The sequence below is a fragment of the Eurypyga helias genome, unplaced genomic scaffold (genome assembly GCF_000690775.1).
Source record: "Eurypyga helias isolate BGI_N326 unplaced genomic scaffold, ASM69077v1 scaffold9303, whole genome shotgun sequence".
NCBI lineage: Eukaryota > Metazoa > Chordata > Aves > Eurypygiformes > Eurypygidae > Eurypyga > Eurypyga helias.
In genome coordinates, this window is record NW_010241826.1 from 25,930 (window position 1) to 42,383 (window position 16,454).

Sequence of the window (16,454 nt, forward strand, 5' to 3'; positions counted from 1 at the left end):
TTTTCTTCAAAATGAGGACACCGAAAATATAATAGCGAAAATGTTATGGCAATATCTGGGCTTTATTAGAATATGGACTTTATTAAAATATGGGCTTGCATATTAGAATGGTATATAGAAATATATACTAGACCAACCTAAGGCCTTATCACTGCTGTGTAGGAGATTCAAAGAGAAAAGACCCACAGAGGAATCATATTCTGTCTTCTTATTGGCTGGGCCCTTTACCCCATGCTGCTTTTCAGTATAATGTCTGTTTGCAAATTCCTGACTGCCTAGAACCCTCTGGACCCCCAGCAAAATCTCTTTTCCATCACCTCTGACACTTGGCTGTGGGTTGCTCCCTGTGACAAGCAAGGTTCCCACTCATTTCAGGGACTCCCAGACCTCCCTCTCACAGCAATCTCTCTGTTTATGTGACTCTTGCAACCTGCCCCAGTCTGCAGGTTCTCACAGGCACTCGGGATGAGTGATTCCCTTCTTTTGGAAGACTCCTACCCCCTCGAGGTGCCTCAGCAAGGCAGCATAAACCCTTTGTTCCTCCTCTCCAGCTATACCCTCTTTAACAAAACAGTCTGTAGTATTTGTAGTATGTGTGAAGGGGTTGGAAATCACCCGTACTGTTCAACACGCCCTTTTAGAAGTGAACGGCCCATATAATCATGGCCCCATCTGTCTTTTTTTCTGCTTTCTAGCCATGCCTTTGGCAGTGTGGTTGGCAGAGGGGATCCAGCAGTCCACTTCAGAGCTGCCAGGTCTTTCAACAGGGAGGGTCCTGAGCTCATTGAAGCAACATGTAAGTAAAGCGACCTGAGTAATTCTGCCTGGGAATCTGTGTTCATGCATGCACTGTGCTCTCTCTTTGTTTCCTCTGAAACTGATGTTTTTTGGGTCAAGAACATGGGGTTAATTTACAAGGAGACTTAGACACCTCTGGATGGCAGAGGTGAAAGGCGAGAATTGCTGTTGCCATACCAATTACATAGCAGTTGATAATTATAACTGCAGTCATTGTGTATATTAGTGCAAAACATAAATTTGCCACTCCCCTGCCCCAGTTTCACACTACAGGGACTCCGTTGACTGTAATATTATGCAACAGTGAGATAAATATGCCTTAATAATATTAGCGGTACGCTTTAAACTCGGTGTGCTGAGCTGTGCTACAAGCATGAATCAATTATCAGTCGTGAATGGCCAGGAATTAGTAAATACTCGAAGATGAGATTGAGTCCCAGGAATGGGCAGAGTTAAGGTGATCCATTCCTGTCTCCTGGTTCAGCAAGGGCACGGCTCTTTATAGCAGCACTGCATGGCTGGCTTACGGTGATGCTCCAGCTGTATTTGACTTTGCTCCCCTCGGGTTAGAGGTCTCTCTCCATTAAATCTAGTGACCCTAAACTGTTGGACATTTTGTTACCTTCTCAGCCAGATACTGTGGGACTTCTGCTGTACTTAAGAGTCTGAGAGCCAGTCACTGAAAACCGGTGCAGCTCCATCAGCTTCAATGAAGCTGTGTGAACCAGTGTCCCTCCTGCTTGGATTTTGTCTTCTGGCTTTATTTACAATAGTTCTGTATTTCTGTTGCGCTTGGTGTGCTTAAGGGTGGTGTTACCACACCCTCCACTTTTCAGTCCTGTTGGTACATTTTCTTGTGGTTGAAAGTGATTGGCCTGTTGTCTGTGGTGAGGCTAGAGGACATGGAAGGGAACCCTTGTCTTTGTCAGGTTTTCCTGCTTACAGTATGGGAATGGGGTTGGAGATGGAGATTAGAAGAGGTGACTCTTGATGTTGTAACAATATTTAAATATCCCTTGTTTGACTCTTCCTTTGTTTTTGCAGTGGAAAGTGTAGGGATCAGTGATGAGCTGAAGACGAAACTGAAAGATGTGCTAATCCAGGAACAGCAGTTCACCTTGGGAAGAATGCTGGGCAAGGGTAAGAACCAGAACTGACCAGGGCTTTACACTGAAGTCCTGCTTGTGTTACCTTTACTGTAGAGTGGGGAGAAGCAATTTTAAGCAGCCTGTTTTCTCTCATTCTGCTTGTAGATGGCAATTTAAATGGAACTTTCCCTTCTGCTGGGATAAAACATTTCAAAGGTTTAGCATAACTAAGAGGATATTGGCTAAGCCATTCCTATAATATGGCTCTGCACATTCATGAACTGCAGTCTATGCTCAGCTTTCCAAAGTACTGTTGATTCACTGGTGTGTGAACTTCTTTCAGAGATTTAAACAAAGGAATATTCAATTAAACTTCTGCTCTCCTACTAACAAAATGGTGCCATAGAATCCCTTCCTTTCACATAAGCATGCACTGAGTATTAAACAGGCTGAGACAATGCAGACACAGAGATGATCCACCTCAAACGCTCCAGCCCCTCAATAATAATGTTGATTCAGTTTCAGACATTGTCAGCGTCTGAGGTGGTTTGACTGCAGGTGTTAGTTTGGGCTCTTACGTAGGCACATTTGGAACAGGTACTGAATTTTGCTGACATTTGTCCTCATTAGTTCAAGTCCTTAGGATCTCTTCCAACTGTGGATCTCCCACACAGGCTCTCCTACATTTCTCTGAGGTTTTCAGGTCAGGAGGGATGGGCAGAGTAAAGGTGGGATGCTTCTCACTTCAACTAAAAGATTGGCCCAGAAACTCTGTGTGAAAAGATGGTTTGGAATTTAGATTTCCCAAATGGCAGGCCAGTGTGCTAACTGTTGAATCAGCCTTCCCTGCTCCTCAGGCTGAAGACGATCTCCAGAAATAAGCGAAAACATGTAGTGATAAAGCCAATAACTAATAGAGGGGCATAAGTCAGAGGTCATAAGCAAAAGGAAGCTGAAGTGTTTGGCTTCCTTTTTCTTTATAAGACTAGTTTTACTGCAGGTTTTTTTGACCCTTTCCCACTGGGAGCGTTCTTCCGCTCCATCACTCCTAGAACAAATGTGTTTCTTTCAGAGCAGGAAGATGACCTTCCTGCAGAAGTGGTCTCAGAGGGCTTAACAATGCCAAGTAATTAAACAGCTGTGGCATCTGTTTGTGGGTGTCAGCTCTTGGCCAGCTTCTGGGATCCTTCTGGGCTGTCCCCATGACACGTACAAAACTGGCAATCGGCTGCAGTACGGCCCCTGGGGATGGCCTTGGTGGGAGGATGCTGACTGGCAGGATCTGGTCTGTGTTGACAGCCCCATTCCACCAACCCCATGCTCAGCGTACAGGTTATAGTATGGCATGTCTGCATTATCTTGAGCTCTGCTGACTCTACAGCTGAGCAACAGTTCCATAATACAGAAGCAGTACAAAATGCCTTTGCTCCTTCCCATTTTCCTCATTTGTGGTCAGATCCACTGCTCGTGGTTATTGTGAAATAAGCATGTGCCATACAGTAGCGAAGGACACTGGTGAAAAGCCAGTGAAGGGATAATGCTTTTGGGGTAAGGCGTCCTGAGTTGTTGTATTTTGCTTCCTTTTCAGTACCAGAGTTCCTCATACTAATGTATTTTGGGCGGGGTGTGCAGTTACAAAATTAAGGAGAGCAAACTTAGAGCCAGATCTAATGCAAAGAGGCTGTTAAGCTGTGCTGTAAAGCCACTTCAGGCTAAAATAAATTGAAGAGGGTTTGGCCAGTTGCATTTCTTCTTATCTCCCTTAGAGAACACACCAGGGTAAACACTTCCTCCTGTGAATTAGCGTATCACGCGCACACAAGTGGGTGTTCTATGTTTTGTCTGGTCAGCTGTGATTTACAGAAGTTATTCCCTAAGTTTCGAGAGATAAGGCCTGACTGTGTCTCAGATGGCTGAGTCCTGGTGCTATTACTCAGCTCTGAGGGCTGGCAGCACCGAGGGCTTCCTCAGCCGACCCATCCCCTTGCTGCTGCAGCTAACAGCCTCCTCTCTGACCAGAGCCTCACTCAGACTTAGCCCCCATGATATGACTTCCCCAGAAATGTCTGCCTGGGATCTCAGCTTGTACTCTGCGTTGCCCACCTGGTAGGGGATTGCTTTCTTTCCCTCTCGTTTTCCTTTGCCTTCTGGACCCTCAGCACAGTGGCCTCTGTCTGCTGGTAGAGCTAACTCTTCTAGGCACATGTATGCTGAAAGCTGCTGGGTGGGTGAAAGATTAAGCTGGTAGCTACATTCCTTACAGTTATTCAGCTTCTTTGCCACTGACCCCTGGAGCAAGCCTGCTGTGAATCATACTTTCTTCACAAGAAGCTGTTCCCTCACTGCCTGCTCTGGTCAATTCACAGGGGAGTTTGGGTCAGTTCGAGAGGCGCTGCTGAAGCTAGATGATGGCTCTTTCCAGAAAGTGGCCGTAAAGATGCTGAAAGGTAAGTGGGAGTAGGGCTACCCGAAGTACTTAAGAGGAGAGAGCTTGGAAGGGTTAAATGCTGTCTGTCCTGTTATCCAGCAAACATCCCCTTATGTCGGTCTTTCTGTAGTGGAAGCTTTTCATGGAAGGACCTATACCACCTCAGTTGCTTGGGTAGCACCTAGCACGTGGTGAGCGCAGCCAAAACCAAGTCATAGCTACAGCTTCCTCTGTGTGCAGAGGATCTTGTTCAATTGCTTGATTCAACACAGCACTACATCATGTGGCATGGACAGCTTAGACAGGTCTGCTTTGCTCTAGTAATTCAGCAGTGAAAGACAGTATTCCTCCAGGCATATATCCTAGAATAAACAGAAGAGTATTTGGGCTGAGTGCAGCAACAAGCTAACTCATCTCAGTCAGGCTTATTTAACTAAGTAGTCTAACTCCCTTCTGATTTGTCCTTTGATGAGTGTACATAACAAGGGCAACTAACACGTTCATCAGGCAGAAGTCTGCAATAAGAAAAGCAACTAATAGATAGGTGTAAGTCAAAGCAAGTATGTGCGTATCTGTATGTATATATATGTTAACCCATGTTATTTCACCTCTGTTTCCTGTAAGGCAAAAATTAACTGTGACTGACTTAAAGCAGAGTCACCTTCACTTATCTCTGGAGCCGAGTTTGGCTGCCACAGAATACCAGTTTGTACTAAATATATTAGTACCACATTAGTGTAAGTTGCACCATTTTATCCAGTTTCTACAGTAATTCTAATCAGTTTGCAAGCTTTTACATCGTCAGACTGTCTACCTTCAGGCATCTAACTTGGGAACTCTCTGTCACTCTCCAGAGGCACCTTCCTTTCTCCACTGACTGTAAAAAGGGAATCTACTTTTGTCTTCTGAATCATACTTAAATTACTTGCCTAAAGCAGATAATGTGAATACTCCCCTACAGGTCTGAGCCTGATCTTGCAGCAGGACTGGAGGACTCCTGCCTAATTCAGCAACAGCAGTGGGGGAAGTAGTCCACTGGGCTAATTCTTGATTATACTGATATATTTCCATAAATCTGGAGTAATAGCAATGGGAAATAATTCACTCCAAATTTATGCTGGTGTATGTCACTGCTGAATTTGGTCCAGGCTCTACAGTAGTTTGGTCATTTAAGAAATCTTATGGCTCCAAGGAAAGTTGTTACTGAGAAGAGAGCTGCTAATCAGCTGTTCTTTACTCTGCCGAGAATCAATTTACCAGATGTTCCTGATGCGTGGTTGCTGCCACCCATCCCAGGAGAAAGCGTCAGGCTCTGCTTTGCTGTAAACTGGCTCATCTAGCTGTAGGTCTGAGAGGATGTGCTGTGCCACAAAGAACAAGCTTCTTACAGTCATTATCTGTAAAGTCCCCTGGAGCCGCCCACAAAGGAGGAAAACTTACAGTCACTTTTTTTCCAGCGGACATCTTTACCTCGACTGACATTGAGGAGTTCCTGCGAGAGGCTGCCTGTATGAAGGAGTTTGACCACCCGCATGTCACTAAACTGATTGGTAAGCCAGCACCGCTGCTCGTGGTGCCACAGAGCACCTCCTGATCCTGCACAATCCCACACAGCCTCTTACTCACCCCCACTGCTGTCCGACAGCACTGTTAATGCAGCCACCTCGGCGCTGCTGGAGCCCTGCATGCATCAGCATTGCTCCTTCCCAGGCCTGGAGGGAGTTGGAGTGTGTGTAAGGGCTGGCAACACTTGTCCTCCTACACCAGCAGTAAGCAGCTCTCATCTGAGCTGTTTCTTGGGTTCTTGCAAATACTACAGCGAGAGTTTGGCTGGCTGAGAAATGGCTGAACTCGTGGGAAGTGTGGACAGGTGGGTTGGTAGACCGATGGAGGGGAGACTGTGCCTTTCCGAAACACTGGGTGGGAAGCAAAAGACATTCGTGGGTGGGCACTGTGGAACATGGGCGACTTCCAGAATGTGGAGATTGCTGTGCAGACCCTGGGGTTTGGGGCTGTTTGGTCTGGAGTGATCCTAGAAACATTCAGAGCCAGTTCTGCAAGGAGAGCTGAGGGCCACTGGGCACTTAGTACCGCCTCTGAAGTAAGCAGGGTTGAGCTGTCTTAACGCCTCCTGGCATGATGCCACGCAAAGGAGCTTGGAGCATGGAACTGAGCCACCACAGCTGCATGTTATTCTCTGAATTTGCAAGAGAAAGGCACAGCAGCCTGGAATATTCCCCTTGGGACTGATCTGTTTGCTTAAACCACTTTGCTGTGTGTGTCCACATTAGGAGTCAGTCTACGGAGCCGTCCCAAGGGCCGTCTCCCAATTCCCATGGTGATCCTGCCCTTCATGAAGCATGGAGACCTTCATGCTTTTCTGCTGATGTCACGGATTGGGGAAAACCCTTTTGTAAGTGTGTCTTACTGTAGAATTCCTTCTGGGAGGGTATAGATTTTCTGAGAATGTATTTGGATCAGTTCTGGGTTGGTCTCCCAAAGGGATTGGCAGATTACCAGATTTTGATACCACGGGAAGCTGTGGGATGTGATGTTGAAGTGCTGAAGTATTTAATTCCATGCATGTTGAGGACCAACTCCTCCACTCCATCCCCCGTCCCTGCTCAGCGAGCTAGCAGCACATCTTGCATTTTTGCCACACACGCCTAAAAGCTTCCAGGAACAGAACTGAAACTGTTATTTCTTTCAGAACTTGCCTGTTCAGACACTCCTCAAGTTCATGATTGACATTGCCAGCGGGATGGAGTATTTGAGCTCAAAAAATTTCATACACAGGGACCTTGCAGCTCGGAACTGCATGTAAGTGACCCATGAGTTTTCAGAGAAAAGAAGGACCACAGTGGGCGAGAGGGGGTTGAGAAGCCTTTCACATGGTGGAAGGGGGGAGGCTGGTCCTTACATTTAAATGACAATGGGCATAGGGGAGCCATGGCCATGGGGGTGTGGGTGGTGCTGGGGACAGTGAGCAACACCTAATGTCCTGCTGAGCTTCCACATTGACCCTATTTATAAGGAACTTTTCCATCATTGGTCTGCACATATATTTTCATAGAGTTGATTACAACGTCTGTTTGTAATTAATCACTCTAATGGCTGAGTGTCAGCATGGGCTAATTGTTCCGCAGTATAATGTAACCAACAGGAGAGGATGGGTTTGGCTGTGTTAGGAGAAAGGAACTTTAATTGTAGCCTGAAATCTGTATTTCTTGTGTCTATTTTGAGGACTTCATTATCATGGTATAAGAAAAGTAGAATTTCCCTGAAAGCTTGTGAAGGATGGCTTATGTGGAGGGTGCCTTTAGAAATAATTGCATGGTAAACACACTGTATGATCCCACGGTGCTGTTCGTGTCCCCAAACTGCCTTGCCTGCTTTGAAGGGAAGAAAAGTCCTTTTTTATCCTTTCCCTCTGCTTCTTCCCTGAGAACAGAGTAAGGAACAACCCATTCTGGCAGACAGAACTCTGCCTCTGAACAAAACCACGACAACCGGTAAAATCTGCAGTGAGACACAGACTTCCAAAGGCATTTGAATGTCCAGATGTACAGACAGGAGCCAGATAATCATAATGAAAAATGATGTGTTAGCCTGCTTTGACATTTATGAGAAGCGCGTACTGATTTCCTGCTTTTAAACATTTAAAAAAATACAGACGTCCTTCAGAGGGAGGTGAATGCCTCTTTCATCATGTCTTCTGGGAAAAGCAGGGAGTCCTTTATGAGACCTGGGAACATGAAGTCTTTGCGGGCGTTTCTTGCACTATCTACCAAGGTGTCTAGGTTTCAGTGGGTGACAGAACAATTCAGACCATTAATCAGGCCTGGAGAGAACATCTTGCAGATCTAGTCTGAGCAGTTGTGATGGACAGTCTAAGCAAGCACCTGTGGTTTTTGATTGCCTGTACAGGGTGTAGGCCTTAGAGGTAGTAACCACAAATGTCCTCCGTTAATCTTGGAAACTACAGAAAGTATGTGAGTTCACGTTGGCTGACAGAGCAGACCATCTGACCATGGCCGTTTCCTTACTTCTGTAGTGCTATCTCCCTGTTAGTCTCAAGGAACCGATTTGAGACCACTAAACTATTTCACACTGGTCGTCAAGTAGATGAAACCGCTATCCTTCTGAGCAGTACTTGGGGAACTCTATACCTCAATTCCCTGGACAGACAGGGACATGCCTCGTTTTTTGCCTGAGGTAGCCAGTAAATGCTTTTCTCAGTCAATAAAACTTTCCCTTAGGTTGGATGAGAACATGAACGTGAGTGTTGCAGACTTTGGGCTTTCTAAGAAAATCTACAGTGGAGACTACTACCGTCAGGGCTGTGCTTCCAAGCTGCCAGTGAAGTGGCTTGCTCTGGAAAGTCTGGCGGATAATCTGTACACAACACACAGTGATGTGGTGAGTTTTGCTCTGGTACCTTTGGGGACCACCTGTATTCAAAAAAAAAACTGAGTGTGGGAAAAGGCCCTGGTGATGGGAAAGGCAGTTTGCCCTGTGTTTGAGGGACAGTGCCACCTCTGCCTCGGGAGCCTTCCGAACTCAAGACTGAAGATGTGTACGAGTAGTTTATGGCAGGAGACATGAACCCTTTTCCTCTTGTCTTTTGGTCCTTCATTCTTCAGTGCTTATCCCCAACCCCTCCTTCACCTTTCCCCTTGTCCTCATTTTCCTCTCTCTTTATGCAATCTCTTCTTTCTTGCTCTTACTCTTTTTCCTGTGTCTCTGCATGACAATTTGAAGGTGACTTTTGAAATGCACATAAGCCACACGGCCATGTACAAGTGCAGCAATGGTACTCCATCCTACAGAAGGCATTGGTGGAATTTCATAGATTCAATCCATCAGTGCTTAGACACTCCTCGCCATAACTTTGCCCTTGGAGAGTGAGGCTAAATCCATTCATCTGAAATTTTTGCTTCCTTTCACTTTGGTTTTTTTTTCTTCTGATACCTTCTCCCTTCTTCCTTGCTGCCTTCTGATCTGGTTTCACACTAGTTTTGTCCTTCAGACCTGTGGCCTTGCCTTCCCAGTTATCCATGTCACAGTGTTTCTTGAAGGGATCACCAAGAGCGCCTTCTAACTCGGCTGCGGTGCTGCCCGGTGATCGCTGCAACCACTGTAGGTGGTGTTTGCCGACGGGGGGTCGCTGCTTCAGCCAGTTTACAATAGACACTGGACAGGGTTTTGCTTAGAAAGATCAGAATTGGTGGCACCTGACAAACGTTATGGCTTAGATTTGAATGTACAAGTGTGACTTGCAGCGCAGAGCCCAGATGAACGAGAGCTGTAAGTGGTTTGTTCCTTGCCCTGGTTTACTGGCTGAACTCTGCTTTCATTTGTGCCTGTACATTTCCAGTAACCCAGAACCTGGCTGAATGAATTAAGCAGCTGATTTGTGCGCCTCAGACCAAAATCTTCCTGTAGCTGGGGATCACCAAATTGATACTGCATGCCTTAAAGAACCATGAGTAGGAGATGCTTGGGAGAGATCTGCAGGTGGAAGACAGAAGTAGCTCCCAAATCTTCCCCAGCTCCAGTGCAGGATGGGGCTGAGCAGGGCCTTCAACTGTCTCCCAAGATGATGTGTCAGCATCAGTTGGGTCATTTCTTTGTTTTCCAGCTAGAGTGTGGATAGCCCTTGCATCACTGCTACTAACATGACATCACCCCTGGCTGGGAGGGTCAGCACAGCACGCTGAAATCCCACCCCAGCGAGCAGGAAACCGACTGTTCACTTCTATGTGCCTTTCCCTTTCAGTGGGCATTTGGGGTGACCATGTGGGAGATCGTGACGCGGGGGCAAACCCCTTATGCTGGCATCGAGAATGCAGAAATCTACAACTACCTCATCAGTGGGAACAGGCTGAAGCAGCCACCGGAGTGCCTGGAGGATGTGTGAGTACTTCCTCATGCCGCTCACATGTAATTCCTTTGGAAGTTTGGCTTGCCGGGAGGAAACAGGGGCAGCTGGCTGGAGCACTGGTCTGAATCTATCCACTTTCCAGTACACAGAGGTATTCACTAGAAAGTCTCTGGGTTAGTTACCAGATACTCTCTGCTGGCACAGCTCCCTGGGACCTGTGCTAGCTAGACAAGCAGCTAACTTGTCTCAAGGGTTTGAACAGTGTCAACATTGAGAAGCTCTTGGCTTCGTGGAAACTAAAAGTGTGTTTCCAGAAACTCACTGCTCCCTACCTTCTCAGGCCAGCATCTGAGAAAAGAGATGAGTTTCACGGCACACCCTGAAGGCTGCATAGAAAAGCAGTCCAGCAAGACTACATGGAAACTGGATTGCAGAGGCAGTGGCCTGCGTGTGTCTTTTAAAGCTGGGCTCAGTTTTCAAAACTGGATTTCCTACTCACAGGAATAGCAGGGTGAAAAAGAAGAGGGGAGTTTCTAAGGTTCTGTAGATTAGTGTCACACCTTAAATTATAGGTGAAAACAAGACCAAGACAGTCTTGCAGATACTGGTTTTAACATTTTCAGACTCGCTGGAAGGACTTGGGTAGCCTGCAGAGCATCAGGCAGCCACATGCCGCAGACTCTGCTCCTGCCTTGGTCCTGCAGCCGAGGGACCGTTTTCAGCCAGCGGGTTACATGAAATGAGTGCTCAGGAACCCTTGCTCCAATAAGTCTCCTAGAGTCCACACGCGGGACTGAGGTTCCCCAGAGAATCTCACCATCACTTCTCCCAGGGTGAAAGCTTGCGTAGCTCAGACAAGATGAATTCATTTCACTGAGCGCCCAAGAACAAGTCTCTGTTTTCTCCATGTCCTGCCCAAAGCAAGATATAACTGTGAGCAACTGACTTCAGTGGCCTTTTCAAGCCATTCCTTGTGTGTAAAACGGACAACATGAAGTCCTCTTTCCTCTCTTTTCCCTCCTGCTCTGGTGGTGCTCTATTTCATGTGACCTCCTTTTGTCAGACTTTTTTCTACTTAGGGAATAATTTGTACTCCTGTCGTTAAAGCCGTACATTTTTTATCTTCTCAGCAGTTCAGTTTAACTGTTCCTGAGTTTTAATGAAAACATCATTATGCCACTACTTAAATTAAAAATCAAAGTCTGCACCTTGAATGCTCTGAGTAACCTGAGCTTCCAGTTCATAGAATCATAGAATCACAGGATGGGTTGGGTTGGAAGGGACCTTAAAGACTATCCAGTTCCAACCCCCCTGCCATGGGCAGGGACACCTTCCACTAGACCAGGTTGCTCCAAGCCTCATCCAGCCTGGCCTTGAACCCTGCCAGGGATGGGGCATCCACAGCTTCTCTGGGCAACCTGTTCCAGTGCCTCACCGCCCTCTCTGTGAAGAATTTCTTCCTGATATCTAATCTAAACCTCCCTGATTTCAATTTATACCCATTACCCCTTGTCCTGTCACTACAGGCCCTTGTAAAAAGTCCTCTCCCAGCACCCTTGTAGGCCCCCTTCAGATACTGGAAAGCTGCAATGAGGTCTCCTCGGAGCCTCCTCTTCTCCAGGCTGAACAAGCCCAGTTCTCGCAGCCTTTCATCATAGGAGAGGGGCTCCAGCCCTCTGATCATCTTCGTGGCCTCCTCTGGACTTGCTCCAAGTGGTCTATATCCTGATATTAGGGGTTCCACAGCTGGATGCAGTACTCCAATTGTGGACCTTACAGCCATAGGATGTTACAGATACCAAAAATATAAAGAGATTCAAAAAGCCGCTAGGCATTGAAGAAAAATCCATCCAAAACTACTAAAAAGAAACAACCTCCATTTTGAGAGACCCTTGAGCTACAGGTTATTGAGACCTGGCAGAATATACCAGAAAGATCTCATTACATCCATACCCTAACCTTACGCGCTTTTGCCAAGCGTCTGCTACTGGCCGCTGTCAGAGGGTGGGTACTGGGGCAGATGGCCTTTGGGGCTGATTCGGTACATCCAGTAGTTCTCTGCCTTTCTTTCAAATTAATTTCTGCTGTTTGCCGGGGAGGGTAGAAGTAAGTATCTAGTTTGGTGACGCAGGATAGGAAGCTTCTATTTTGGCTGGAGTGTTCAGAGTTATTTCTACCATTTGTGAGGGACGTAAATCAGGCTTAAGACAACTGAACCGTAGAAGCTTGCTGTAAAACTAGTGTGAGATCAAAAGCAGTCTTGTAGAGCTGATAGCAGGCAAGGGACACAAAAAGTAAAAGAAAAGCCATCATGAAACACTTTGTTTCCCAGTAAAGGCCATATCGGATTTTTTCCATTTACAAGTTTAACTGAGGTTCGTTTGTCTGTGGTGTTTTTCAGTGCCAGTACTGTGCTTTGTTCCTGTTCCCTGCAGAACTGGCAACAATAACGCCATAGGAATGCAGCTGCCAGTCTTCTGGGTGATGCACAAAGAGGAGGATGACAATGGCTCTGGCCACACTCCAGCCCAATGGGGCCATGGAGGCGGTCACAGGGGAGCAGAGCTCCTCGCCCCTTGCTGGGGCACAGACCTCCGGAGCCAGCAGCGTCCCCTCATGTGGCCCTCGGGCAACCAGAGCTGAGGTAGCTGCTGTTTGACCTCAAGAGAATTGCTGCAGGACAGGGCCTGAGGCTGGTAACAGCACTGATCGTGTCTTCTGCATGGGGGGGGTGCCTTTGCTGCAGAAAGGCCATTTCAGCATCCCTCTTGCAGCAGTGAAACTGTTGTCCGTTCCTCCACAGCCCTCTGAGCAAACCCACTGTGCCTTTTTGCAGCTTGCTGGGCAGCGATGGCAGCGGCACACCTGCATTACGCCGGGAGCGCTGAGTCAGCGCGGCGTGAGAAATAGAGTATTCTGGAAAAAACTTGCCCCTCCTACAGTTAGATCTCTGTTTTCTTTCTTCCTGTCTTAGAGCTGCTCTTGAACTAGAATTTGGAGGGGTGGCTTCAACCACGGCAGAGGTTGTCACGATGCTTTTGGGGAATAAACTCAAAAGCTATTAGTAAGTGGTATCAGAGCCACAGTCCTTTCTAGCTCTCCAGAGCTAGTGGAACAAGGTTTTATCCAATAAATTCAGCATCCTTTGACAGGGATTTTGGGTTTTTTTGGTACTAAGTAATTATTTTGACCAAAATGAAAATGCCTTTGAAATTGGGAAGGAACAAGGAATGAGATCCATAACGGCTGCTCAGATGCTGTCACTTGCGCAAGGCCAAAGCCAATAGGTTTTGGGGAAAGGGTCTGTGGTTTTTAAGGTGCACTGCGCAGAGCCCCTGTTCCTTCAGAGGTGCAGGGGGTGGCTGCTCTGCTTCTCAGTGCTCTTGTCTCCCTCTGCTTTGCAGCTACGATCTCATGTGCAGATGTTGGCACCCTGAGCCCAAGCTACGCCCCAGCTTCGGAGTGCTCCGGTCCCAGCTGGAAATGATTCAGGGGAGGATGTCCACACTCTCTTCCAGTCAAGATCCTCTCTATGTCAACATTGGGAAGGACAAAGAGGCGTGTGCGAGTGACCCTGCCCTGCATGCCTCCTTCGGAAACACGGACGGTGAAGAGACCGTTGCTGGGGCAGCTGCTGCTGTCACAAGTGACTATCGCTACATCATGAGCCCCTTGTGCCTTGGAGATGATGCAGAGGGTGAAAGGCATCCAGATGGGCAGGAAGGGGAGGACAAAAGCCTTCTGTATGAGCTGGAGACAGAAGGAGAGAAAAGTTGTTAGCCTGTACATAGCAGTGACACTCTGCTTCCCTGGGACAGGATGTGTGTGGCCGCGGTGCTGTGCCACCCGGGGCTCTGATGCCAGATCTGCAGCGGCTGGGAACAGCACTGGCCAGAGCTCCTGGGCAGCTTGTGTAGCTTTCACCACCTGTGTGGGCTGCAGCGGCGGATGGCTTGGAAGGACTGCAACCCCAACAACGCCTTGGATTTGGGGGCGGGGGGCAGTGGGGTTACAGGTTGATTGCATCCCGCTGAAAGGAGTTCAGAGCTAAGGCGGGCGGTCAGAGTCTGTGCTCTGCTGCTTCTCACTGACTGCTGGAGCAGAGCTGAGTACACCTCCTGTTCAGTCAGTGCTTGCTCTTGTGTAGATGTTGTCTTCAATCCTGGCTGCGTGACTTGGGGACTGGTACCTCTGAAAACACTAGTGGGTATTTACACTGCCATTCAGGACGAGAGGGCAAAATTCCCCTTGTGTTCACTCAGCCGTACTGCCTAGACTTGTTGCCTACCTCAGTGGTTCTCAAACTGATCTGCGGGTCTGCCTCTACCCAGCACTGAATCTGGCTTTGCAGTGACACTTGCTGCTTCCTCCGTCTGGGGCTCTTTTAAGAGTTTCACATGTTTTGGTGAGTGATGAAATTAGAAAAAAAAAGAAAATCCAGCATCCCCCTTCACCCCAACGTACCTCTTTTATGTCTTTCTTTTTCTTCTGTTTGATGCCAATTCAGGCCTGACCAGACTTGCAGCTGGCATTAAAATGCGAAGGGAGGAGAGCAGCTGGTGTGTGTGTGAGGACAGAATCCAACTTCAAAGGGGTGGAAAGGCAACCATGTAAAGAGGACTTAGCAGCAGTATGGGGAAACAGTGCTAATTCATGCTAAGTGCTGCCCTCCAGGAGAGGAAGGAGGCAGCTTAGATACGGCTCGCTTCAGTTTCAGCGTGAGCAGGATTCAGCATTTGCTTTAAAATAGGTTTCGTTTAATCTTTAACAGTCCTATGCCTTTTTCAAATAACCAAGTGCTGTAGCGAAGGTGTGAAATCGGTTTGGGGAAGGTGTGTGCGTGGGGGGGAGAAGGGATCGACTAGATCTCTTTCTGAAGAGAGAGTCCTCATGATTAAAAAGCTTGAGAACCACTGGCCTTCCTATTTGGGAGGTCTTCTGGCACGCTGTAAAAGCCACCTCGGAACACAGACTAGTATCACTGCAGCCTTCCAGACAGGGCAAAATGAATGGTTTTGCTCTTTGGGTTCTGTTTTGTTTTCCAATCAGCATGTCTGACTCACTATAACTGCAAGCGCTTGTGTGGTTTTTTAATAATTTAATATTTTACTGTAAATCGGCATTTGTTTTGTGCAGTGGTTCCTAGCAAGGAAGTGCAGTTACATCTTACTCTACTTATCCTAAATATTTGCTAGATCTTCATTTCTTTCATTTCCAGTGCACTGAAAACTTGGCAGTGTCTCAAGACTTAGGGTTCCTCCGAGTTGAATACCGCAAGCGTCATCATTTGCCGAGTTGGCAGAGGTGGGACCAGTAAGTCAAATGAGGTTGCAGACTTGGTATCAGAACACGGCACCCTTTGATGCCCAGTGCTTGCTTCTTGTAAGGTTCGAGATTAACTGCAAAATTCAGGTCCAGTTTCAGCCCTCAGTGAGAACACTTCCTAGGGAAGGGGAATTTCAGCCTAGGGCTTGGGCATGGGTCCTGTCTGCAAAGTTTCCTACTCAACAGCGATGTCCTACAGATGTTTCCAGAAGTTCAGTAGAGTTTCTCGTTCGCAGATACAAACTGCACCATCATATTCCCCAGGCGGTACAGAGTTTTCTCTTCGTGTCGCTGGAATGCTGTAAATGCAGGTGAGAAGATAACACCTAACAAAGGGTAACCTGTGCGATGCATGTTTGCAGTGAGGGCGGAAGGCTATGCTCCCTGCAGCTGCCTGGGAAGCGCAGATGTACATATAGACTCTAACTTTGGGAAGCATGTCTTTAGTTTTTATGCATTTTTTTAATAATAAAACATGTACTGTGTCTGAGTGCCAGCCTCTTACCTGCGGCAGAGTTTCTGATGATGCTCGCTTACCGGGTGGGGTCATAGCAAATCTGTGAGCCCCCAGCTGAAAGCCGTCTTTCTCTCTTCACCAAACACGATTTAAGTTTCCTCTTGGAGGCAGAGAACGTGTTGGATGGCAGTTACTCTGCGTTGTTCCAACACTGAGACCGTGAAGACTGAAATCTGATGGGCGCAGGCCGGTGGTTCCGTGAAGAGACCGGGGAGAAGCCCTGATGGGGATGTGCTGCATCCTACCTGGGAATGCAAAACCTGTGCATCAGTTCCTCCCTAAAACCTGTTGCCTGCACCCATCCAAGTACTGGCAGTGCTCTCTGTGGAAGAGAGGGTTTGGAGGCGGTGGGTAAAATTCAGCTGCTGAGTCAAATGTTCCAAGCGCAACATAAAAGAGCCCTTGGATTTCCAT

The 16,454-nt window shown here is 47.4% G+C and overlaps 1 protein-coding gene across 1 annotated transcript in view; it reads left to right on the forward strand.

Annotated features, from left to right (window-relative positions):
* The window catches only part of TYRO3 (TYRO3 protein tyrosine kinase), a 39,173-nt gene extending 23,160 nt beyond the window's left edge, over positions 1 to 16,013 (forward strand). The window contains exons 10-18 of the mRNA XM_010148876.1: positions 696 to 796; positions 1,843 to 1,938; positions 4,253 to 4,333; positions 5,772 to 5,864; positions 6,606 to 6,727; positions 7,025 to 7,134; positions 8,574 to 8,733; positions 10,094 to 10,230; positions 13,603 to 16,013. Of these exons, the coding sequence (XP_010147178.1) occupies positions 696 to 796; positions 1,843 to 1,938; positions 4,253 to 4,333; positions 5,772 to 5,864; positions 6,606 to 6,727; positions 7,025 to 7,134; positions 8,574 to 8,733; positions 10,094 to 10,230; positions 13,603 to 13,978 (1,276 nt within the window). The 3' untranslated portion in view covers positions 13,979 to 16,013. The remainder of the gene's footprint in view (positions 1 to 695; positions 797 to 1,842; positions 1,939 to 4,252; positions 4,334 to 5,771; positions 5,865 to 6,605; positions 6,728 to 7,024; positions 7,135 to 8,573; positions 8,734 to 10,093; positions 10,231 to 13,602) is intronic.
* Positions 16,014 to 16,454: the final 441 nt, after the last annotated feature.